This window comes from Enhydra lutris, unplaced genomic scaffold (assembly GCF_002288905.1).
Source record: "Enhydra lutris kenyoni isolate GAN:26980312 unplaced genomic scaffold, ASM228890v2 scaffoldscaffold66, whole genome shotgun sequence".
Classification (NCBI taxonomy): Eukaryota; Metazoa; Chordata; class Mammalia; order Carnivora; family Mustelidae; genus Enhydra; species Enhydra lutris.
In genome coordinates, this window is record NW_019154150.1 from 3818819 (window position 1) to 3844133 (window position 25315).

Sequence of the window (25315 nt, forward strand, 5' to 3'; positions counted from 1 at the left end):
AATTGTGGACTTTGCTGCTATAAACATTGGGGTGCATATACCCCTTCAAATCACTATGTTTGTATCCTTTGGATAAACACCTACTAATGCATTGCTAGGTCATAGGGTAGTTCTATTTTCAATTTTTTGAGGAGACTCTCTGCTTTTCCAGAGAGGCTGCCCCAGTTTGCTGTCCTACCAACAGTGTAAGAGGATTCTCTGTTCTCCACATCCTTGCCAACATCTGTTGTTCCCTGACTTCAAACAGATACTTGTATACCAATGTTCACTGCAGCATTATTCACTATAGCCAAGAGGTAGAACTGGCCCAGTGTGCAGGAACAGATGAATGGATGTATATAGACATGCATGCACATGCACACACACAAATAGATAAATAAAATTCTTTTGTAAATAGGAATAAAGTTCTGATACATACTATGACATGTTTAAAGCTTGAAGATGTTGTGCTAGATAGACTAAGCCAGATACAAAATACAAATATTGTATGATTCCACTTATATGTGATACCAAGAATAGTCAAATAGTCAAAAGAAACAAAAAGTAGATTAGAGGTTAATAGGGGCTACTTGTAGTGGTTGGGAATGGGAACTTATTGCTTAATGAATATAGAGTTTCTGTTTGGAGTGATGAAATAGTTGTGATACTTTCACAATACTGTGAATGTAAAAAAAAAAATGTCTGAACTGCACATTAGAAATGATTAAAGTGGGGGCTCCTGGGTAGCTCAGTTGGTTAAGCGGTTGCCTTTAGCTCAGGTCATGATCCTGGAGTCCCAGGATCAAGTCCTGCATTGGGCTCCCTGCTTGGCAGGGAGGCTTCTCCCTTTGACCCTCCCCCTTCTCATGCTCTCTCTCTCTCTCTCTCTCTCTCATTCTCTCTCTCTCCCTCAAATAAATAAAAAAATAGAAATGATTAAAATGGTGAGTTCTATGTTACATATCTTTTACCATTATAACAAAATTTGTAAGCTATAATAAACACAAAAGATAGACAAACTGACAATGGAAAAGAATACAGGTCCAGAGACAGATTTATCCATATATGGTACTAGAAAAACATTTCTGGACTTCTGTGTCATAGACAAAAGTCAATTCTGGAAGGATTGCATGCAATGAAAAAAAAAAAACAATAAAAGTTTTTTTTTTTTTTTTTACTAATATCTCTTTTTTTAAATTAAGAGTTTATTTTTTAGAGAAATTTTAAGTTCACAGCAAAATTAAGGGGCAGGTACAGAGATTTCTTATATACCCAGTGCCTCCTGCCACACAAAACATCCCCTGTTATCAATTTCCTCCTCCAGAGTGATACATTTGTTATGACTGATGAACCTACACCAATAGAGTATCACTCAGAGTCCATAGTTTACATTAGGTTTTTTCTTGGTGTTGTACCTTATATGGTACAACCTTATATGGGTTTGGACAAAAGCATAATGATATGTGTCTATCATTATGGTATCACACAGAGTGTTTTCATTGCCTAAATATCCTGTGCTCCACCTATTCATCTCTTTCCCTTTTCCAACCCTTGGTAGCCACTGATCTTTTCATGTCTCCATAGTTTTACCCTTTCCAGAATGTCGTATAGTTAGAGTCATACATTATGTAGCCTTTCAAGATTGACTTATTTCACTTAGTAATATGCATTTAAGGCTCCTGTATGTCTGTGACTTGATAACTCATTTATTTTCAGTGTTTTGTCTGAATATACCACAGTTTATTAATCCATTCACCTACTGGAAGACTTTGTGGTTCCTTCCAAGTTTTAGTAATTATGGATAAAAGTTCTAAAACAGCCATGTGCAGGTTTTTGTGTGCATGAAAGTTTTCAGCTCCTTTGAGTAAATACCAAAGAGTATGATTGTTGGATTGTACAGTAACAGCATGTTTCATTCATAAGAAACTGCCAAATGTCTCCCAAAGTGACCATGTCATTTTGCATCCCATTAGCAATGTATGAGAATTCCTGTTGCTCCACGTTCTTACTAGCACTTGATATTGTCAGTGTTCCAGATTTTGGTCATTCTAATAGGTGTGTAGTAGTAATATCCCTTTGTTCTTTTAAACTGAATTTGCCTGATTATGTATTATGTGGAGCATCTTTTCATATACTTGTCATCTGTATATCTTGTCTGGTGAGGTGTCTCTTTAGGAATTCAGCCTACATTTTATTGAGGTGATTTGTTTTGTAATTGTTAAGTCTTCAGAGTTTTTTGTATATTTTGGATAACAGTCCTTTATCAGTGTATCTTTTGCAAATGTTTTCTCCCAGTCTGTGGCTTGCCTCCTCATTCTGCTGACAATGTCTTGCAGAATGGAAGCTTTTAATCTTAATGAAGTCCAGCTTAACAATTTTTTCTTTCATGAATTGTACTTTGATGTTATATCTAAAAAGTCACTGCGTACTGAAGGGCATTAAATTTTCTCCTGTGTTATCTTCTAGGAGTGTAATATTGCATTTTACATTTAGGTTTGTGATGTATTTTGAGTAAATTTTTGTAAAGGGAGTAATGTCTGTGTTTAGATTAACATTTTTGCATGTGGATGCTCAGTTGTTCCAGCACCATTTGTTGAAAAACTATTTTTGCTCCATTTTGTTGACTTTGCTCTTTTGTCAAACAATGAAGATTTTAGAAGACAGAGAGCTGTCTGTCATGGACATCTTCATGAATTGGCATAGGCAACAATTTCTTAAATAGATTATAAAAACCACTAACCATAAAGGGAAATTTTGATGAGTATACTATGTTAAGTTTAAGATCTTGGGTTCATTAAAACACACATAAGACAGTGAAAAAAATCAAGCCACAGAATTGAAGTTATGTTTTATAAATGTGTATGACAGAGGATCGATAGTCCAGATTATTAAAAAACAAAATCAAAACAAACAAACAAACAAAACCAAACCCCTCTTTTGCTACAAACCAGTAAGGAAAAGGCCACCCAATTAAAAACAACAACAACAAGCAAACAAACCAAAAAACCCAGAAGTCTTAAAGAGGCAGTTCCCACAAACAGATGTTCAAGTGGCCAATAAACATAGGAAAAGGTGCTCAACTTCAATAGTCATCAAGGAATTGCAAATTAAAGCCCAATGACATGGCTATATTTCATGTTAGCAAAATAGATGAAAGAAAAAGACACAAAGCCTCTATGCCAAACAATGGGCATGGGAATTGGTACAACCACTTTGGAAAATGGACAGAATCTGTTAAAGCTGAACATTTTCATGCCTCTGACCCCAAAATTCCACTCCTAGGAACGGAATTTACCCAACAGAAATATGTGTCTATACACAGTAAGGATCATATGCCCAAATCTTGATAGCATCCTTGTCATAATAACCTCAAACTGGAAACTACCAAATATCTAGCAATGGTAGAATGGATGAATAAATGTATTTATTCACATTCACACAGTAAAATACCATGCAGCAATGAGAATGAGCACAGTACAACTACATGCAACAATGTGCATAATGTTGAGTGGGAAAAATCCACAGAACATTACACTGCATGATTCTATTTTTATAAATACAAACATACATATATGGGAGCTGCTGGAGTGTTTCTTTCTCTGAGTGCCGATTATAGAAGTGTGCTTAGTTTGTGAAATTCATTGATCTACATACCTATAATTTCGCACTTTTCTGTATGTATGAAGCATGTTAGTACATCAATCACATTTTCCAAAAACACATGTATATTTTTACAAATGGATAATTTAAAGAAATACATCAAGTGAAAAATAGGTGTTACAGATATGAGCATGGGGATTGAATGACCAAACTTTGGAGACAATTGCATGATGTAACTACTCATTATTTCACATATCTTCCTTCTACTTGGCCAGCCCAGTAGCACCCCATTTCATTCCCCCTGACCCTGCCTTCAGTCCTCAGGGCCTATCCACCCAAGCATTCTTTTCTATGAGGTGGAGATAAGCAGACCCTCAGGCCCAGCTGTCCTTGCTGCTTTCTGGCTCAGGGAAATAAGCCTGATGAGCAGGCTGAAAGCTGTTTGAGGAACACAGCATAGCTACAGAAATATGTTTAAATACATCTCAGAGGACTTGCCTCCCAGTGTTCCATGCCAATTTAGAGGATTTCAAGGAGGAATCCCTAATTCTATAATCTCCATTCAAATCACCCACTGGGGCATATAAAATCCCGCCCTTGCAAAAGTTTCTCCTCCGGCCCTTCACAGTAGCAGCTCTCTGCAGAGGTCTGATGCTCAGGGAGCCCCAGAGGTGACCTTAAGTGGTGGAGGTGGGCAGGGTGGACAAGGTGCTGTGCAGTTGTCCACTTAGACTAGGGCCAGCTCCCTGAGCATCCTGTCATAGCACTATGTCTAACACTGTGGTTTTATTCCATCCCCAGATCCTTCTGACCCATCCCTTCTGCCATGAAGATCGCAGTGATTGGGCAAAGCTTGTTCGGCCAGGAAGTTTACTGCCACCTCAGGAAGGAGGGCCATGAGGTCGTGGGTGTATTTACTGTCCCAGACAAGGATGGGAAGGCTGATCCCCTCGGTGAGTGGGTGGCCCAGGAAAGGGGGTGCCTGGGCAGTCAGGTAGCTATGGGCAGGAGCAGAAGTCTTGTGGTGGTCATGGACATCCCTGGCTGGAGGCAGCCCTACATGGTCCACCTTGAATCTTGCTCAGGTGCCAACCAGCTGCCTGGCTTTTCTGGAACAAAATAGAGACCCCTTCCCCAACTGATCATGGGGTGGGGCTTGTGTCCTAGAGAAGGGTCAGGGAGAAGCCCAATCTGCCCCCAGGGTCCTGCTGTCTGACAATTTCAGGCTTCTCTGACCCCAGCACCAGGCTCTGGAAGGGCTGATTCTAGGTGGGAGATACCGCAGGTCACTGTTCCCAAATGTGAATGTTCAGGGTATCTCCATCAGTGGGAGTGCCTGCTATGCAAAGTGCTGAGCCTTTCCCTGGGAGTTTCTGTCCAAAAGGGTGGGGTTGAGTCTGAGAAGTTGTATTTCTAACAAGTTCCCAGGTGATGCTGATGCATCTGGCTCTATGAGATGCACAGTTTAAGAATCACTAGCCTCTAGACTGGGAGCCTCAGCAGCACTTCAGGATGCAAGGGCCTCAGGTCAAATGTACAGACACTCCAGGGACACTCAGGTCCTTCAGAGGCCAGATGGATGCAGAATATAGAGCAGAGGTTAAAAATGGAAGGCCAGATTGAGAAAAGAGCCTTGTGGGGCTGGCCAAAAACAGGGGCATGGTTCATAGGGTTAATGAATCTCGCTAGACTGAGAAGCACAGCTGACCCCTGGACCCAGGTCCAGCACCACTGTGATGCTAACCAGGCCTCAGTCTCAGACTTGACCCCAGTGTGACCTGTGATATAGCCTGACCTCACCACAGCCTGAGCCCTGTCCTCAGCCACTAAATGACCACTGATACTAGTCTCTGAGCCTAGACCCAGATGGAGCCTAGCTGGGATTTGACCCTGACCTTGGATGTCTTGCAGAAGTATTCCCTTGATCACAGTATGGACAGCTTTTGCAAGCACAGTCTAGTCTGCTCACTTTGAATCCCCCCCTGCCCTCCGCCCCTTGATATCCCCAAATGCAAGGCAGAGGCAGAGGGGGCTAGAGAGCAAGTCAGGTCTAGTCAGAGACTAGTCATCATGCTGGGTCTTCTAACAGAGAACCCAGTACAGGGATGTGTTTGTTAGGTGCTGAAGAGGGCAGGCAAAACAGAACTCCAAGCTGTTGGGGTAGTGACTGCTGAGGGCAGAGGTCACCTTTCAGGCTGGGTAAACAGGGAAGCTGTAACCTGTAGAACTTGGAAGCTTGGGGCTGTACTGAGCATGCTGCTCACAGGTGCTGGGGACTGGGTGGGGTGGGGTCCCTGCACACTGAAACCTGGAACTCAGAGGGTGGACATGGTGGGAGGAAGGTGTACGTTAGGGCCAATTCTGCAGATATTGGGAAAACAGCAAACTAATTCAGCCACTACTCTGGGGAGACAGTGCCCCTTCTAGGGTGAAGAAGTGAGGCAGGAGGGTGGGGGGCTGTCAGGACTGGAACCTGACAAAGGAGCGAGTCCCTTCTTTCCCCTTCTCCTCAGCCTTTTAGTCTCCCTCCAACACCGCTTATCAGTAGTGCTTGATACGGAGCAGCTGATGAAACAGGAATGTAATTTGCAGGGTCCCAGCTGCCATCCCAGAGAGCAGGAGAAGGGTGGAGGACAGTAACTTGGGGACAGCATGACAAGGCTGCAGGAAGGGTTGAGGAGAAGGGCCCAGTTTTGGGGGGCCAGACAAGAGTCTGGGTAGGGGGGAGCTTAGATGTCTTGGAGGTCAGCAGCAGTCCATCCATGCAGAACAGCTCTGCAACCTTGCCCTTGACCAGTGCTATCCCCTCAGTGCTGTCCCTTCTGTGCTGCCCAGTGGAGCTCCGCTGTGCAGTGGGGAAGGACAGGAGGGACAGGCTGGGAGAGAAGATGCAGGAGTCACTCTGTTGGGAAGGTGGCAGTGGCTGTGGGTGGGTGCCTGCAGGGAGGGGCCGGTTTCTCACCTGTTGCTCCACAGGCCTGGAAGCCGAGAAGGATGGAGTACCAGTGTTCAAGCTCTCCCGCTGGCGGGCAAAAGGACAGACCCTTCCTGATGTGGTGGCGAAGTACCAGGCTTTGGGTGCCGAGCTCAACGTCCTGCCCTTCTGCAGTCAGTTCATACCTATGGAGATCATCAACGCCCCCTGCCATGGCTCCATCATCTACCACCCAAGTCTGCTTCCCCGGCACCGAGGGGCCTCGGCCATCAACTGGTGAGACAGAGTGAAAACAACCCCCTCTGCCCAGAAGTCATCCTACCCTAGCACAGAGCAGGCATCATGCAGGGCCCCGTCCTGTCAGATGCTATCAGATGGCATCCACACAGCTGACTGGTGAGGTGTGACGAGTAATCAGGAGTGCCAGAGAGAACTAGGGACAGGCATCATCAAGTGCTCTGCACCCCCCCAGGAAACTGGGAAGTGAGCACTTCAGTGTTCTATCCTGTAGGAGGTTTCACTGGGACAGAGCTGGTTAAGGTGTTCACCCAAGGGTACAACCCAGGCCGTGGGACCAGAAGCCTGCATTAACCCACACCATTGCATCCCCCTTGGAAAGGGATAGACATGAAGTAAGGGTCACCTGAAGAAGACAGTTGGACTTGAGAAGCACTCAGGAGACAATAAATGGGATGATGTGACTGATGGGTACTGCAGTTCAGTTGGGTGATCAGCAAGGGGAGATATCTAAGCTGGGAAAAGAGTACGTTTCTAGTCAGACTGGGATTCAGGCTCCCTGACCTCTGGTTACATCACTTATCTGGGCCTCAGTTTCCTTATCTATAAAAGGGGCATATAATGCCTGTGACAACTGTTGGGGTATTATGTCACATCAGGCATATAAGGCTTTTACCACAACACCTAGCAAGTGGTTGGTGTCAGTAAATGCCTTCTCTTTCCAGCTCTCACCTGAACAGGTATCAGTCCCCTCAGGGGCAGGGCATGGAGGAGGTTGTTGGAGGGTGACCGGAGGCCCCAGGAGCTGCCCCCAGTCTGTGCTTCTCCCTGGTCCTTCCTCCTGGACTCAGGCTCTCATACTTGTGCTCCCCAGGACCCTCATTCATGGAGACAAGAAAGGGGGGTTTACCATCTTCTGGGCAGATGACGGTTTGGACACTGGGGACCTTCTGCTCCAAAAGGAGTGTGAGATCCTCCCGGATGACACTGTGAGCACTCTGTACAACCGCTTCCTCTTCCCTGAAGGCATCAAAGGGATGGTAAGTGCTGGGAGCTGGCCACACCACATGTGAGCCTCCCTGTCCTGGTTCCCTTTCTAGGCCAGCCCCCACCAGGCTGCTCTTCAGTTCCAGGATGCTGGAGGGAGAGAGCTCTCATTTCAGGGTCTCAAAGAGGCAGGATTAGGACATACAGTGTATTGTGTTAGGCAAGACTCTTGGCAGTGTTAGGCAACTGACAGAACCCAGTTCAGAAAGCTTATCCAAGAAGGGAACATTTTTGGCCCATTTAATATGGAAGACAAAAGGCAAGGGTGGTGTCAAGCATGGCTGAGTCCAGAAGCATAAGCCATGTCATAGGATTTTGTATCTCTGTCCCCTTACTGATTCTGTTTTTCTGTTGGATTATCTTCATCTTCAGGTGGGCTGCCATCAAATGGGAGGAAAGACAGTTGCTGGTGGCTCAAGGGTTATACCTCTTGATTCCAAAGGAAGAAAAACTCCTTTTCTCACAGAATTCATGAATAAAAAATCAGAGAAGGCCAACTGTAGTCATGCAGGTTGAGTTGTCTGCAGGAGAGGGGGTTCTGTCATCAGAGCAAGACAGACAAAAAGGACTGAAGTCAGACAGTTGTGGTTGGCATGGCAGGCAGGTCCTGTGGGGCCTGACTCCATAGGGACTGATGTGTCCGTGGGGCTACTGGTGGTGAGCCCAAGGAGTCCAGCTAGGCTTGGCCCAAGGCAGACACACTTGAGCTTCCCATTGATACCAGCATCAGGCAGGGGTCAGACAGGAGGCCATGTCTCAGAGGAGAGCGTTCCCTATTTGGAGGTAGCAATAAGCATCACAATGACTAAGATTGTTCACTGCTGCCCAGATGTCAACCATCCCCTTCCCTCTGCTCCTGCTTCTTGCCAGCCACCTTTTATTTTTCACATTGTGTCAAACAAGATGCCTCTTGTATTCTCTCCCATGGAATCCACCTACTCACAGAAGTAGTGAACAAAGTAGATTTGCTGGAGATTTGATAGAGAGACAGAGAAGGGGGTTACATGGCATATCCCACAGGAAACAACTAAAAACATCCTTTGGGGCTACACTGTCCAATATGGCAGCTGCTAGTCACATGCAGCTATTAAATTAATTAAATTGGATTTTAATTAAAAATTGAGTTCCTCAGTCCCACTAGCTAGCTTTCAGATCCCTAGGACAGGAACTATACATGGCCGATGGCCATTGTATTGGACTGTTGCAGCATAGAACATATCCGCCACTGAAGAATATTCTGGAGGGCAGTCCTGCTTTAGACGTTTCTGACATTCATCACTTCTTGGTTTGGGCGGCTCTGGGGCTCTCCCCCCAGGACCCCTTCAGGATGGACCCAGGCTCCCTCGCTATCCTCCCCACTTCCCTGATTCCTTCTTCTGTAACCGTCCCCTTTCCTTAACAGAAAAACTACTTTGTGCTTAATCTCGGACATCCAAACACATCATGGGGCTCAGGATCCATTCTCCTTAAAAGTCAGGGAAGGTTTTAAATGAAAACATGGGAATCCGTGTTTGTTACACCTCTATAGGGCCCTGTAGTTTATATAGTCTTCTTCTGAGAACTCAGAAGATACAACATCTTCTATATAATCTTGTAAAACTGTCTGTAGTGAGAGAGTGGGTTTTGTACCCGTTCAGATTGGAATTAGATTCAGGCTAACTGTACCTGTTCCTATGATGGATATTCCTTGGGTGCCCATTGTGTATCAGGTGTGGGGCTAGGCAAGTCCAGTCAATGTGGGGCTGAGTCCAGGCCGGTGATGAACCCAGGGGCTGGGAGTAAGGGGAGGGTAGTAATGCTGGTAATGCCACCTGACCCGGCCTCCCCAGGTGCAGGCTGTGCGGCTGATCGCAGAGGGCAAAGCCCCCAGACTCCCTCAGCCTGAGGAAGGAGCCACCTATGAGGGCATTCAGAAGAAGGAAACAGCCAAGGTGAGTGCAGGGCCCTGCCCACCCTGAGCTTGCCAGTGCATGGTCTGGGATGCAGAGGGTGTTCAGGGAAGCTGGGGTTCAGACTGAATAGCCAAGTTGTAATTGCTTAAGGCCTGGAAAGAGAGCAGCCAAAGCAGGAAACACATGAAGAAAGGTCATGTGGCACCTGGACAGGCAGGGAGCAGGGTGTGTTCTGGGTTCTTCTCTGTTCCTCTTAGGGAAGAATGGGCAGGAGGGTCACCAAAGAGAAGAGCTGGGGTGGGGCAGTGTGTAAAAAATCAGCCATAGAGCTGGAAGTCTCTAAGATGGGGTATGAGAGGTAATTCAGTTTCTTGGAGCTATTGCAGCCTTGGGGGTGTGGGGGAGACCTATGGGTTGTACTTCTGCTCGGGCCTTATGAGGTGCATAGGGATCTCTGTGAGCCCTGCAGGTGAGGAGAAGCTGTCAGGGGTGGGAGGATGCCTATGGGATGGGGTTGCACTTTGTGCTGGGGAGGCTGTGTAAGGCTTTGGCCATCTTAAGAGAATGCTATCTTGCCCAGCCATCCTGACATTTACACAACTAGTGAAAGACTGGTGTCAGAGAACACCCAGAACTGGGAGAGGCCTATCCCAGCTCAGGGGCTCAGACCCAAATGTCCAACAGGAAGCCAGACTTCCCACTTTCCTCCCCAGACCTCCACCTAGTTAAGGTCATCAGAGCACAGGTGGGGTAGGAGGTGGCCTGGAGTTGAGGGGTTGGGGGAAGATGGGGGAATGGCAGGGTATGACCAAGAAGTAGGGAAGAGACTGGCTGAGCACACACATCTTGCCCCACAGATCAACTGGGAGCAGCCAGCAGAGGCCATTCATAACTGGATCCGAGGGAATGACAAGGTGCCGGGTGCCTGGACAGAGGCCTGTGGGCAGGTATGTTTGTGCATGGCTGGGATTGGGCTAGATGAACTGGTGTGCCCTGCTGGCTGCAAAAACTATCAAAATACGTTTGAACTGGCTGGCAAATAAACTGCCCTGAACCCCAGCCCCACCCAAGTGCCCTCAGTCACCTCAGCCGCCCTCCCCCAAGAACCATGAGACCTGTCCACCATCTGGTGGCTGAAGGATAAAGGTCCAGTGCAGCTCAAGGCCTCCAGGGTCCTATAGCAACTCTGAGCTCAAGCTGTATTGCTTGTAAAATATTCTGACTATCACCATGGGCTCAAAGGGATCCCAAGTCCAGCTCCGACTTTGACTTGGCCCCAGTGGGGAAGGGCAACCTGTTTATTTAGGCCAGGGATTCAGCAGTGGGCATTCTTCACATGCTGAAGATAGTGAGCTCTAGGGCTCGCCGGCTCTCGAGAGGCATTGAGAGGTGTTGTCAGGATTGTAAGCGGGAACCTTTGTCTGTTCCCCACAGGGCAGTCTTGTCCTCCACAAAGCCTCAGACTATCCAAACCCCTGACTGCTGCCCAGCAGCCCAGCAGCCCAGCAGCCCAGCCTTTGTCCAGGAGTCTGTCTCCTGTCCTCATCACCACAAGATTCTTTGCAAAGCGACCAAAGCTTGGTGGCATCCCCAGGGCACTCTGTGATGCCTTGAGCAGATTTCTCCTGATGCCTGTCCACCTGAGGACTGAGGCCAAGGGCTAATATATAGGGTCTAAGGGACATCCAGGGCTTGAGGGCTCCCTGAGGCCTCCAAGGCTCCTCCAGATCTTGTTTGTGCCCCTAGAGGGAGAATCCTTGGGGTTGCAGGTCTTGTCTTGTGGCTGCCCTGGTCCGCTCCTTCCTCTCCCTGGCCCCACCCAGCCCCACTTCATCCCCTTAACCCCACTCAGACTAGCCTGGGCTGCCAGCAGTGGGAACCTCTTTCATCCACCATCTTCTGGTTTTCCTGTCCTCAACAGAAGCTGACTTTCTTCAACTCAACACTAAACACTACAGGTTTGGTGCCTGAGGGAGAAAATTTGCCAATCTCAGAAGCCCATCGGCCGGGGATAGTCACCAAAGCGGGACTCATCCTTTTCGGGAATGATGACAGAATGGTAATGGTGCTGCTTTCAGTCACATGTCTGTACTGTAGGCTCCCGGGGCTCAGGTCTGGCAGTTAGACCCCAGGCTGCTCTAGAGAAAATGGCAAAATGAGACTGCAGACTCCAGGAATCTGTAAGAAAACACAATGCTTGTACTTCCCTGTCCTGGGAAGTCTGGCTCCTTCCTTGCTTTTCCTGACCAGGCTCCTCAGCCAGAGGGTACTGGAGCCCTATGAGGGTATTGGAATCGGAGAGGCCCTGTCCCGGGGGCCCTGAACTTGGAGCCTCCTTTTAGTTCAGCAGAGTGTCCAGGTGCCATGGGGTGTGGTCACTCTGTGCCTCAGTTTCCTTCTTTCTGAACAGGGACATCACAGGGAAGAACCCTTGGAGCCATACTGGGCACACTAAATGTCCAGACTCATGTTAGCAAACTCTGCAACTCCGAGTAACAGCTAATATTGATGGAGTGCCTTCTGTGTGCCTGGGCGCTATTTTAAAACAATTTATATCAATTAAATTTTATTTTCCCAACAACTGTATGAGATAGGTATTATACTCATTTAACAGAAGAGAAAACTGAAACAAAGAGGTTTAAATAACCCTCCTAACATCACCAAGTGAGTTTGTGGCGGAGCTGGGATTCAAGCCCTAAAATTCTGGCTCCAAAGCGCACCTCTTGGCCACTAATAGTTATTTTCTTCAGTGGTTGGGTAGGTCTGGACCTTAATATACTGGGGACAGAGAAGGAGTACAGGCGGGGGTCTCCAAGCATTTTGGGGATCTCAACAAACCCTGTGAATGTTGAACCATTGGCTGCCTTGGTGTGTATAGGCCAGATGGAGTGTGGAGCAGCTTTGCCGGGGATTGGTGTGAGCTCACTCTGGGTACCTACCCTACTGTGCCCTGCCATTGGAGGGCCCAAGGCTGCCCTCAGTGTCTGCGATTTACGGTGATGGGTTGTTTTAAGTATTCATGCTTGATACATGCAGTTGAAAGATGCTATCCGTCTTGGGTCAAGTTCCCTGGAACAGCATCTGAGACAGGAGTTCTTGTCCACCTGGTTTATCGAGGGAGTGCTCTTGAAAAATCCCACATAACCTAGGGCTAGGCTGGGACATAGGACAATGCTAAGCATAGATATAAGGGTTCTGGAGTCTTCCAGACTTATTTCATCCCAGGCTCTGCAGTGTGAATTGCATCTGCTGCATGCTAACATCACTAAGTGCTCAGTTTCTGCTGCCCCTGGGGAAGGGGATTGGCAGTAAGGCATAGCCCCTGGTCTTTTGTGTGTGGCTGTGTTTATCTAGCAACAGCCATGGAGGAGGAAGGTGCAGATGTAGGCTGCTAATGGCCCACTCATGCAGCAGCTAGAGGATGGGGACACCATCCAAGAGGAGCTCTGGATGGGGGGTACCAACTGCACCTTCCTTGATGTCCACAGGGACAGCAAAGCAAAGGAAGCAGTCTTGGAAGAGACCCTTGGTTGAAGCATCTTTCAGGAACTTCTAGCTGGGTCTGGCTGGGCTTTAGCTCACTGAAAGCTCCAGAATATCTCCAAAAGGCAAAAGGGTGGAGATCAGGCAGGGAACTTGGCTCCAGTTATGTCAGGATGTATATAGAGTGTGCCTTCCTATAAACCACTCTTGTCAAACACAAATGTCCTTGTCTGCTCCTCTTCCCACCTCTAGACCCCATGGGACATCTGATGACCTTCACCAGATGTTTCCCTGGGGTTTCTGGGAGCTGGTCTATTAGGTGATTAGTTCTATTTTTGGTCAACTTTCAAGTCGTGCTTGAATTATTTGTGTCTAATAAGTAGACATTTTTATAGAAATGATAAAATCATTAAACTTAAAAAGAAGTGAGAGCTTGGGTGGGGTAGGTGACCAGGAGAAGTGAGCTCTACCATTCCCTCCGTGTCCATAGAATAGCCAGCATGCCCACTCTGAATGTCTCTCTTCCTCATTAATCTTGGGCCTTTCTCATGGTGACAGTTAGAGAAGTGTGTGGGGTGCCCATCACACTACTACATATGGAGTACTACATACTCTTCGCCCTGAGAGGAGGCCAACCTTGGGTTTTATGAAGCCTTCTTTTTGCAGCTGCTGGTGAAGAACATCCAGCTAGAGGATGGCAAGATGATCCCAGCCTCCCACTTCTTCAAGGGAGCAGACAGCAGTGCCCTTGAGCTGACCGAGGAAGAGCTGGTCATAGCAGAGGCTGTGAGGGTAAGAGATCCCTTCAGGGATTCTGTCTGGTTGTGCAGGTTGAGCACTGCACATGTGTTTTTTGACTCACACTCCCTGGAGTTGGGTGTGCACACCCTCTGTGGATATATGTGCTGACCCCAGGCACATTGTTGGTTCTATCCTGTCTTGAAGCTTTCTGATGTCCCCTTGCTCTCTTCTTTGTCACTGGGGCACTGGGATTTGGCTGGCTGGGTCTGACTTTTCTAACTCTCCTTGTCAGTGGTGGACAAATGAAGCAATATGCCCCTGGAGTAGATGACAAAGGCAGGTTCCAAGTCCATGGCCCTTTGATAAGAATATGTGCAGTGTAACCTTCCAGAAAAGCTCCCTGATGGGGAGTCTCTTGCACTGTGACCAGCATGGGCATCATAGGCAGACCTGGACTCTAATCCAGCTGCCTTGCATGATGCCAGAAAGCACTTCCCTCTCTGAGACTCAGTCCCTTCCACCACAAGTCGAATCAGAGGTCACTTCCCAGAGTTGTTCCTGGTCCCTCCTGCTCCCCATACGCATCTCCCTCTCCTTGGGAGGCAAGGTATTGACGGCATTTAGTCTTATTGAATGGAAGGCATTAGATGAATTTCCACGCATTCACTCATTCAGTCAGGTACTCAGTGACTTGTTTAAGAAATACATGAGCTCCTATCAAATGCCAGGTGCTAAATCAGACACCAGGAATATGACAATAAGCAGTGTCCCTGTTGTCATGAAGTGTCCTTTTTCATGGGGAAGAGAGCTAATGAACACCCAAACATGAATAAGATAATTTCAGACAAAGAGAAGTGCCAGGAGCAAAATAATAGGGTGGTGGAGACAAGATCCTTGGTGGGGGGAGGGGGAGGATGATTTTAGAAGAAATAATCAAGGCAGGCTCCCCTGGGCAGGAGGAGAGGAGGTGTGCCCTGAGAGCTGAGTGGAGAGAGTTTGGGGGAAAGGAGGGCTGTGGTGAGTGAAGGTGGATCAGTTGGCAGCCACATTGGTGACTGTGGGTGTTGATGACAAGTGCAGGGGACAGGACCCAGCAAGGGAGGGACATTAAGAGCTGGTGCTGCTCCAGAGGCCACTGAGCATTTCCTTGGTAGAAAGCTGAACATTCTGAATGTCTGTAAAAAAAAAAAAGAAAGAAAGAAAGAAAGAAAGAAAGAAAGAAAGAAAGAAAGAAAGAAAAAGAAAAGAAAGCCTATTCACTCAAAAATATTCTTGGGACCACTGCTCTGGCCCCAGCCCTGAGCATGCTGGGGATTCTGGGGCCAGCTGGGCAAACCGGCCTGCAGCTTCTAGTTGAGTGGCACTCAGGGTGAGCTAAGGTTGTGTTAAACCTGAGTCAAAAGCTGCTGCAGCTGTGTCCTTCATCTGTGCACTAGGAAGAATAAACCCCATGCCTGTGGGTGTTGTGAGTGGTAAAGGAGAGAACACAGATGGAGAGGGTCCATTCAGCCAGCACCTATGAGGACCTCAACAAATGTTGGCAAGGGGCCTAGTGGTTGTCAGGAGAAGCACATACTTGCACAGTGTGCACCCATGTCGTGTTCTAGACTCTTCAGGAATGGTAGTGTGCTTAATTACTGTAACAACTCCATGAAGTAGGTGCTATTATTACCTTCATTTCCCAGCTGAGGAGCCTGAGACCCGAGGTGGGGTCACAGCAGATGAGCGCCCGCCTGGACTTGGAGCCCAGCTGGTGGGGCTGGAGTCCTGGCTTCCACTGCTGTGTGGCTTGCCACAGGGCCTCTGTCATCCTTAGCATTGATATCATGACACCTGTTGGTCACAGCTGGGCTGGCCCTTTCACAATGCCTGGTCTGGAGGCAACTGGGGTGGAGGGGAGATGGCCGGGGATGAGAGGCCAGTGTGGGTTGGCTGTGGCCCTGTGTGACACCAGGATGGTGTTGATGGAGAGAGCTCATCCTGGCAGCCGCAGCAGGTGTCAGTTGTGTTCAGCAGACCTCACCAAGTGCACACTGTGGGCTGGGGTAGGCCTTTGGCAAAAAGCCCAACCTCATACCCTCCTGAACCAAGCCTGTGCAGAGCACTGCCAGTGGCACAAATGCCACATTTGCTGAGCTCCTTCTGTACACCAAATGCTCTGTCTGCCTCAGGCAAGACATCCCCCACAGCCATTATCAACTCCTTGCACAGATGAGGAAATAGGCACTGAAAGGCTGTCTGCATCTTCATGGCTTGTCAGGAGCCAAGCTGGGATCTGAGTAAGGCAATGTGGCTTTGGGGTGCACTGCCTCTCAGAGGTTCCACATGCATCTGAAAAGGGCCAGTGCATCTTGTAGGTACCGTAGGGTGGTATGCCCACATACCATCAGGTGACCCGCGGCCCCAGGCCACTTGGGTCTGAAGAGGGCCTTTGCCAGCACAGCAGTCAGTGGAGATTTCAGGGAAGAAGTGACACAGTAGTTGGCCTTAGAGGCTGCCCAGGATTTAAATGTGAGCTGGGGTTCAGAGAAGGGCATCCCTGGTAGGCAAAGGCTCGGGTGGAGGATTTAGGGCAGGCAGTAATCAAGTGGGGATAGGGAGTGGCTCAGCATGGGTGCTGACGGTCACACTGAGCATGGGAAGGGCAAATCACAACACCTTTCCAAGAATGAAAGAGAAAGCCAAGGAGAGGTTGGGTTAAGGGTGCCAGGGGGCTGGTCCTAATTGGACCTACCCACTTCCATCTGGGTCAGTGATCAGCCAGACCTGAAGTTTAGACAGAGGGTGAGGCATCTTCTCCTGTCCTGAGAAGCCCAACTGGGAACCCAGCCAGAGAACAGCTATCCCAGCCTGACCTACTGGATGGTCTTAAAAATTCTGGATGGTGTTACCCACTGGCATTGCCCTTTCCATGCTCATCCATGGGGCTGGCTGGTGGGCGCTGCTGCCCTCTGCAGGCCCTGGGCCAGAGGAGCATGGAACCAGCTAGCCTATTAGTGAAGACAAGACGCAGGCCTCCTGAGCCCCATCAGTGTGCCTCGTTTTTATCCTCAGAACCAACCCCACACTTTGCTTTCCCTTCCACACTGCAACATACCCAAACACCAGTGTCACTCTGGGGACCTCACTAGGGTGACAGCATCCAGGGGAGACTGGGCGTGAAGTGGGCTTAAGAGTAGCTGGTCCACAGCCATATCCTGAGCTCTGCATGTCCGGTCTTCCTGCTGCCCATGAACTGGTATGGGTATCCCAGAGAGGCTGGGATCAAGGTGAGGTGCTCAGGAGGACGGTAGCTTAGCTCCTTGGGCTTCTACTTCCCCAAGGAGGCAGTTGCTCCATTACCATCAGGCTCCTGAGAGTAGCAGCACTTTGGAATGGACAGAGAGCCCAGCCTGGCAGTAGGTAGTCCGAATGCATATCAGGGTCTGCTCTCACCTGGAAGGTGCCTGCTCTCAGGTCCCCTGGGAGCCCTTTCTCATTGCACCTGTTTTTTAGAGTGCCTGGAAACGGATTCTCCCCAATGTCCTGGAGGTGGAAGACTCCACCGATTTCTTCAAGTCAGGGGCTGCATCAGTCGACGTTGTGAGGTAAGGCCAGGAGTGGAAGGGTGCATTCCCAGGTGCCTGTGGTTGTGTCACAAACCACACTAAAACTGAGTGGCAGGGAACAACCACCATTTGTTATGTCTGTGGATCAGGGATCCAGAAAGGACCCATGTGTGTAGGCCTTGAGGGATCATCTCGAATGGTGGTAGGTCGGTGAATTGGCAGGATCTGGAAGAGCTGGGCAGGGGTATCCTCCTCCAAGGTGGCTTCTCACTGCCATGCCTGGCCATTGGGCCTGGAGGGCTGGCATCTGCTGAGGTGGCACCACCGACTAGGGACCTGTGTTTTGCAGCCTCAGAGTGGCTGCTTTGGGATTTGGTGTCATTGTAGGTGGTGGCTTGTGGCTCTGAGTGCACTGATGCCAGCAAACAAGACAGATGCAGACCAGGCCTGAATGGTCACATGTCATCACTGCCACTGACCTGATTGTTTCTCAGTGGTCACAAGCTGCCCAGATTTGATGGCAAGAGCTGGGGCACTGAGACCCAGCCCTCAACGGGAGGAGGCTCAAACAATGTGCAGCTCCATCTTAAAACTGCCACAAGCTCCAACATCCACAGTGAAAGCTAAGGTGTTGGGGAAAGGGAATGGGCAGTTAGGGGTCACCATAGACTAGGTTACCCATTCTTCAACTTCATATGAACCATCTTGCTTTCCATTTAACAGTGGTAAGTTCTAATTTCTATAAAAGGAAGGATGTGGGATATAGTAGAACTTCTTTTCTTCAAGCAACTGTAACTTAGTTTAGTCTGCTTTAGACAAAAAAGAACAAAAGTCAAAAGTACCATGATAGTTTCTTTAGGCATGGCTGATCACCTCAAAGACTCAAATTATGTCATTAACATTGTCACTGTCTGTTGCTTCATTTTGGGGTAGGATTTCTCTTCATAGTGACAAGATGGCTGCACAGTAGCTCTGTTCTAGTTTCTTGTGTTATCAGCATTTCCAGTCAAAAGGTGGTAGGTCTCTGGCAGTTTCCACATAAGTCCTAGACTTGAATTTGACTGATTCTGATGGAGTCATGTGCCCCAGTAAGAAACAGTTGCTGGCCAGGAGGAGGCATGCTCTGACTGGCCAGGGCTGGGTCATGTGTCCTCTGGAGCCAGGGGTTGAGAGGACTACATTCAACCCACATCTCTGGAAAGAGAGGAGAAAGTTGTTCTCTTGGAAAGTGTCAGTGCTGGGGGAAAGTGGGTGTTGTGAAGGCAGAACCAAAGATGTGTACCACACATGTGGAGAAGTTTCTTATGCTTCAGGAAGGTGCAAAGGAAATTCTGTGGAGCTCGCTTAAGTAGAGGAAAAATTCATGTGTGAAATTAAGGAAGTGTGTGCTCTTGATAGGGTGTGCAGAAGACTGTCAGAGAAACACTCAGCTGAGCTCTGCATTTGGGTTCCTTCAGCAGATCTGTAGAGTGGACAGTACCAAACAGAGGAGTGAACTGATGAGGAAAAGAGATCCAGGGTGAACTAAGATGTGTGAAATATAGTCCCCCATGAATGCAAAGGAAGACTTACATGTTTCCAAGAACTTTGGGGGAAAAAAAACAAACAATCAAGGAGGAGGTTTACACTTCTGCTCTGGGGTGAGCTAAGAGTGCAGCTTCTGTCTGACCAAATTGAAAAGTCTACCTGAGGCTGAACTGAGTAATGCCAAGTCATCCTGGTGACAGGCCTCTCTCCTTTATTTTAATGATATTATAATAAAAAGCTTTGCGTAAATGGTAGTTTGAGGAGGAGTTCCATGCTGTGCACCTGGAGGAGATTCTGGGGAAGATCTTAAAAGGGGTTGGTTCAGAAAAGCAACTATGATCATGAGAATGGGGATATGTATTGTATCAGTTTTTGCTGTGTAACAAAGCACCTCAAAAATAGTGGCTGAAAACACCACCATTTTTTAAGCTCACAGTTCTGTGGGTCAGCAGTCTGAACTGGGCTCAGTTGAACTAGGCCAGACTGATGTCAGCTGGGCTCACGTAAGTGCTTGTAGTCAGCTACCAGGTCAGCTGGGGGCTCATTGGTCTAGGATGGACCCTTCAGAGGGCCACTACAGTGCAGACTTGCTCCTATGATGGTGAGAGGATCCCAGGAGGCAGAAGGTCCACATGAGCACATCATATCTGCTGCATTTATTGGCCAAAGCAAGTCATGGGGTTGGCCCAGCTTCAAGGAGGAAGGAAATGGACACCACCTCCTAATGGCAGGTGCTCTAAAGGCTGGGGCTACAGAAAAGGTGGAGCATTGTAGCCAGTTTTATAACCTACCACATATAGGAAAAGGCCTGAACTGGGCCTGTGTGCTTGGAAGCCTCGGACACTACAGGTCTCTTGTAACTCATTCTGATTTATGTATGTCGTCAGTATGAAGAATAAAATCATTTTTTTTTTTAAATAATGCTCAGAAGAAGAATTTAAGACACCGGAGAAAATGATGTCCTGAGGACAAGCCAGAGCTGCCTAGAGCTTTTGAGCTGAGGTGTACTGTAGGATGCAGATAAAACTGATTCATTTTTGTTTTGTGAATACTTAAGAACATATATCCTTTTATTTTGATTATGGTAAAAACACATATGCGATCTACCTTCTCAACAAATTTTTAAGTGTATATTCCAGTATTGTTAACTGTAAGTACAACAGTGTACAACAGATATCCAGAACTTTTTGTTTAACCTTTCATGACTGAAATTTTATACCCATTAAACAGCAACTCCCTATTTCTCTCTCTCTGCCCAGCCCCTGGCAACCATCATTCTACTCTATATTTCTGTGAGTTTGATTACTTGACATGCATTATGAACCATTCAGTATTTGTCCCTCTTTAACTGGCTTATTTCATAGCATAAAGACTGAATAATATACCACTGTATATTTACACCACATTTTCCTTATCTGTTCATGTGTTGGCAAGTATTTAGATTGTTTCTGCCTTTGGCTCTTTTGAATAACCGATACGGGATTGTGCTTGAGATCCTGATTTAAGTTCTTTTGGATAAATACACCAAAATGGGATTTATAGTAGTTAGGTAGAACTACCTACCATAAGTAGATAGAACTACTTATTGTAGTTCTAACTTTAAAAATTATTTATTTATATAAGTAATCTCTACACCCAGTGTGGGGTTTGAACTCACAACCTGGAGATCAAGAGTCATATGCTCCTCCAACCGAGTAATCCAGATGTCCTTGGTAGTTCTATTTTTAATGTTTTCGGCAATATCAACACTGCTGTCCATTCCATAGTGGTGGCACCATTTTACATTCCTACCATCAGTGGACAAGGGTTCAGATTTCTCTTGAGCACTTAAAAAAAGACCATCCTCATACTTGTGGGGTGATATCTCATTGTGGTTTTGACTTTCATGTCCCTAATTATTGGTAATATTGAGGATCTTTTCATATACCTTTTGGTCATTTGTATGTGTCTTTGGGGAAATGTCTATTTAAGTCTTTTGCCCATTTTAAATTGGACTATTTGGGGGGGGGGTTGTGGTTGAATTGTGAGAGTTCCTTACGTATTTTGGATATTAACCCCTTACATATATTGTTTGCAAATATTTTCTCCCTTCCTATAGGTTGCCTTATCACTCTATTGATTGTTTCCTTTGTTGAGCAGAAGCTTTTTATTTAATGCAGTTCTACTTGTCTGTTTTTGCTTTTGTTGCCATGATTTTGATGTAATATCCAAGAAATCATCACTAAAACCAATTTTATGAAAAATTTCCCTATATTTTCTTCTAGGAGTTTTGTAATTTCAGGTCTTTGATTAGTCTTTAATCCATTTTGAGTTGATTTTTAAATATGGCAAAAAATAAGGGCCCAATTTCAATCTCTTGCATTTAGATATCCAATTTTCCAAACACCAGTTGTTAAAGAAATGATCTTTCTCACATTGTATATTAGCAGCACCCTTACTGAAGATCAGTTACTCATCTATGGAAGAGTTTATCTCTGGACTTTCTATTCTGTTCCATTGGTCTATATGTCTATTTATATCAGTACCACTTTGCTTTAATTACTATAGCTTTGTAATGTATTTTGAAACTAGTGTGATGCCCCAGAAAAATTAGAAAGAGAGCTTTATTCTTCTTTTCAAGATTGTTTTGTTTATTCAGAGTCCCTTGTGGTTCCATATGAATTTCAGAATTGTTTTTGTCTGTTTCTATAAAAAATAAGATTGAGATTTTGATAAATATTTCATTGAATCTGTAACTAGCTTTGGGTGGTATGATTATTTTAACAATATTCAAATCCATGACCTTGGGATATCTTTCCATTTATTTGTGTCTTCCCCACTTTCTTTCAGCTATATTTTGTAGTTTTCAGTATATAGGTATTTCATCTCCTTGATAGAGTTTTTCCTAAGTATTTTATTATTTTTGATATTAGTAAGTAGGATTATTTTCTTAATCTCCTTTTTAGATTGCTAATTTTTAGTGTATAAAAATGCAACTGATTTTGTATGTTTATTTTGTTTTCTGAAACTTTACTGAATTAGTTTATTAGTTCTAACAATATTTTGTGGAATTTGTAGGGCTTTCTACGTAGACGATCATGCCATCTGCAAATAGAGGTCATTTTACTTCTTCCTTTCTAATTCTGATGCCTCTTATTCTTTATTTTCTTTCTTCCTCCCATCTAATTGATCTTTCTAGGATTTCCATTACTATGTTGAATGAAAGTGGCTGGAATGGGCATCCTTGTCTTTTTTCCAAGGGAAAGCTTTCAGTCTTTCACTATTATGATGTTAGCTATGGGCTTTCACATCTGGGCTTTATAATGTTAAGGTGTAAGGTAATTTTCTTCTCTTCCCAAGTTTGTTGACTGTTTTTATTATGAAAAGATGTTGAATCTTGTCAAATGTTTTTCCTGCACCTATTGAGATAATCATGTGATTTTTATCTTTCATGCTGTTAATGGGGTGTCACATTTATTGATTTGCGGGTGTCAAACCATCCTTGCATCCCAGGGATGAATCCCACATGGTCATGGTGTATGATTAATGTGTCATTAAGTTTGGTTTGCCAGTTTTTAGTAAAAATAATTTTTGCATTTATATTTATCAGGGATATTAGTGTGTAGTTTTCTTTTCTTATGGTGTCCTTACCTAGCTTAGGTATCAAAGCAATTTTATCCTCATAAAATGCATTTGAGAATATTCCCTCCTTTTCAGTTTTTTGGGAGAATTTGAGAGGCATTGACATTAGTTCTTCCTTAAATGTTTGGTAGAATTCACCAGGGAAACCATCTGGTCCTGGGCTTTTCTTTGTTGGGAAGTTTTTGATTACTGATTCACTCTTCTTACTCATTATTGGTCTGTTCAGATTTTCAATTTCTTTTTTTAAAAGATTGTATTTATTTATTTGGGAGAGAGAGAGAGACAATGAGAGAATGAGTGGGAGGAGGGGCAGAGGGAGAAGTAGAGACTCCCTGCAGAGCTGGGAGCCCAACTCAGGACTCGATTCCCAGACCCTGGGATCATGACCTGAGTTGAAGGCAGACACTTAACCAACTAAGCCACCCCTTTCTACTTCTTCATGATTCAGGATTGTAGATTATGTTTCAAGGAATTTATCCATTTCTTCCAGGTAATACAATTTGTTGATGTGTACTTGTTCATAGTAGTCTCTTATAATCATTCATGTTTGTGTGGTATCATTTATAATGTCTCCTCTTTCTTTTCTGATGTTATTTGATGCTGTTTTCTTTTTTCCTTAGTTAGCCCACCTAAAGATTTGTCAATTTTGTCTATCTTTTCAAAAATTTAGCTCTTAGTTTTGTTGATCATTTCTATTGTCATCTTATTGTTATTGTTGTTGTTTGGTCTCTATTTTATTTATTTCTGCTCTGATCTTTATTTCCTTTCTCCTGCTAACTTTGAACTTCAACTATTCTTCTTTTTCTAGTCCCTTGTAGTGTAAAATTTGGTTGTTTATTGGATTTTTTCCCCCTTAATGTTGGCCTTCATCACCAAACTGCTTTTTCTGTGTCTCATAAGATTTAGTGTTTGTGTTTCCATTTTTGCTTGTTTCAAGACATTATTTTATAATAGCTTAAGATTTCCAAAAACCTTGTGAAGACAGTACAGAGCATTCCCATATACTCCACATCAGTCACCTTATTATTAACTTCCTATGTTAGAATGGTACATTTGTCATGATCAGTAATCCAATATTGCTAGATTATTTTTAATTAAAGTTGATCTACTTTATTCAGATTTTCTTAATTTTTGTGTAATGTCCCTTTTCTATCCTACTACCCCATTGGTGGTATGTGGGATACCACATTATATTTAGTCATTAGGTCTCTTCTAAACAGTGATAGTTTCTCAGACTTGCTTTGATGTTGATGATGTTAACATTTTTAGGAGTACTGCTCAGGTATTTTATAGTCTGTATTCATGTCCAGCTGTAGTCCAGTTCATGAAAATGGTTATATTTTTTTCATTTTATTTAGGCCTTTTAAAATTACTTTCAGCAGTACTTGTAGTTCTCAGTGTAAAACTCTGTTGCCTCCTTGGTTACTTTATTGCCATTCTATTCCTCTTGATGATATTTTAAATGGAATTGTTTTCTTAATTTCTGTTTATTGTTAGTGTGTAGAAATGCAATGTATTTTCCAGTGTTGCTTTTGTACCCTGCAACATTGTTGAATTTGCTTATTAGCTCCCATAATATGTCAGGTTTTTAAAAAATACAGTATGTCAAAGTGTGTGTGTGTGTGTGTGATATCTTTGTATGTGTGTGTGTATGTTCCAATAAAACTTTATTGACAAAATAGGCTGTCACTAACTGATCTCTGCCTTAAACCAAAAGCCTGGGGATAATATGCTGTGATCATGCAAGAAAGAACTCAGCATATAACCTGGCAGTGCTTCATAAATGCAAAAATAAGCCTTTTTTCCCCCTCCTTCACTTCTTTTTCTTGATTTGTAGCTTAAAGACAATTTTATAATTTTTCTTTTATTTAATAAAAATGTAAATATTTAAGGTGTGTGATAGTATGATTGATATACATTGTGAAATGATTATATAGTCAAGCTAATTAACACACTCATCTCACATAGTTACTTTTACTTTTGACAGAGCATCTGAGCCCTACTCTTTTAGCAAATTTCTACTATACATTGCAATATTATTAACTATAGTCACCTCGATGTGCATTAGATCTCTAGAACTTATTCATCCTATATAACTGAAAGCTTGCCCCCTTGACCATAAGGTAAACCACCATTGCAATTGAGAATTCCATCTGGTGACAGTGAATTTGGCTTACTATCATTTTTGAGAGGATTTTAGCATTTATATTGATCAGGAATACTGGCTTGAAATTGTCTTTTCTTTATTTTTTTTAAATTTTTTATTTTTTGAATTTCTTTTCAGTGTACCAGAATTCATTGTTTATGCACCACACCCAGTGCTCCATGCAATACATGCCCTCCATAATACCCACCACCAGGCTGACCCAACCTCCCACCCCCTCCCTTCCAAAACCCTCAGATTGTTTCTCAGAGTCGATAGTCTCTCATCGTTCATCTCTCCCTCCAATTTCCCTCAACTCCTTTCTCCTCTTCAACTCCCCATGTCCTCCATGTTATTTCTTATAACATTTGCTCCGCAAATAAGTGAAACCATATGATAATTGACTTTCTGTGCTTAACTTATTTCACTCAGCATAATCTCTTCCAGTCCCGTCCATGTTGCTACAAATGTTGAGTATTCATCCTTTCTGATGGAGGCATAATACTCCATAGTGTATATGGACCACATCTTCCTTATCCATTTGTCTGTTGAAGGGCATCTC

At 45.1% G+C, this 25315-nt stretch overlaps 1 protein-coding gene across 1 annotated transcript in view; it reads left to right on the forward strand.

The window, feature by feature from the left end:
- The window catches only part of LOC111159051 (aldehyde dehydrogenase 1 family member L1), a 116423-nt gene that overhangs the window by 26693 nt on the left and 64415 nt on the right, over positions 1-25315 (forward strand). The window contains exons 2-9 of the mRNA XM_022521430.1: positions 4381-4532; positions 6556-6790; positions 7626-7791; positions 9628-9729; positions 10548-10637; positions 11612-11749; positions 13840-13965; positions 17410-17501. Of these exons, the coding sequence (XP_022377138.1) occupies positions 4406-4532; positions 6556-6790; positions 7626-7791; positions 9628-9729; positions 10548-10637; positions 11612-11749; positions 13840-13965; positions 17410-17501 (1076 nt within the window). The 5' untranslated portion in view covers positions 4381-4405. The remainder of the gene's footprint in view (positions 1-4380; positions 4533-6555; positions 6791-7625; positions 7792-9627; positions 9730-10547; positions 10638-11611; positions 11750-13839; positions 13966-17409; positions 17502-25315) is intronic.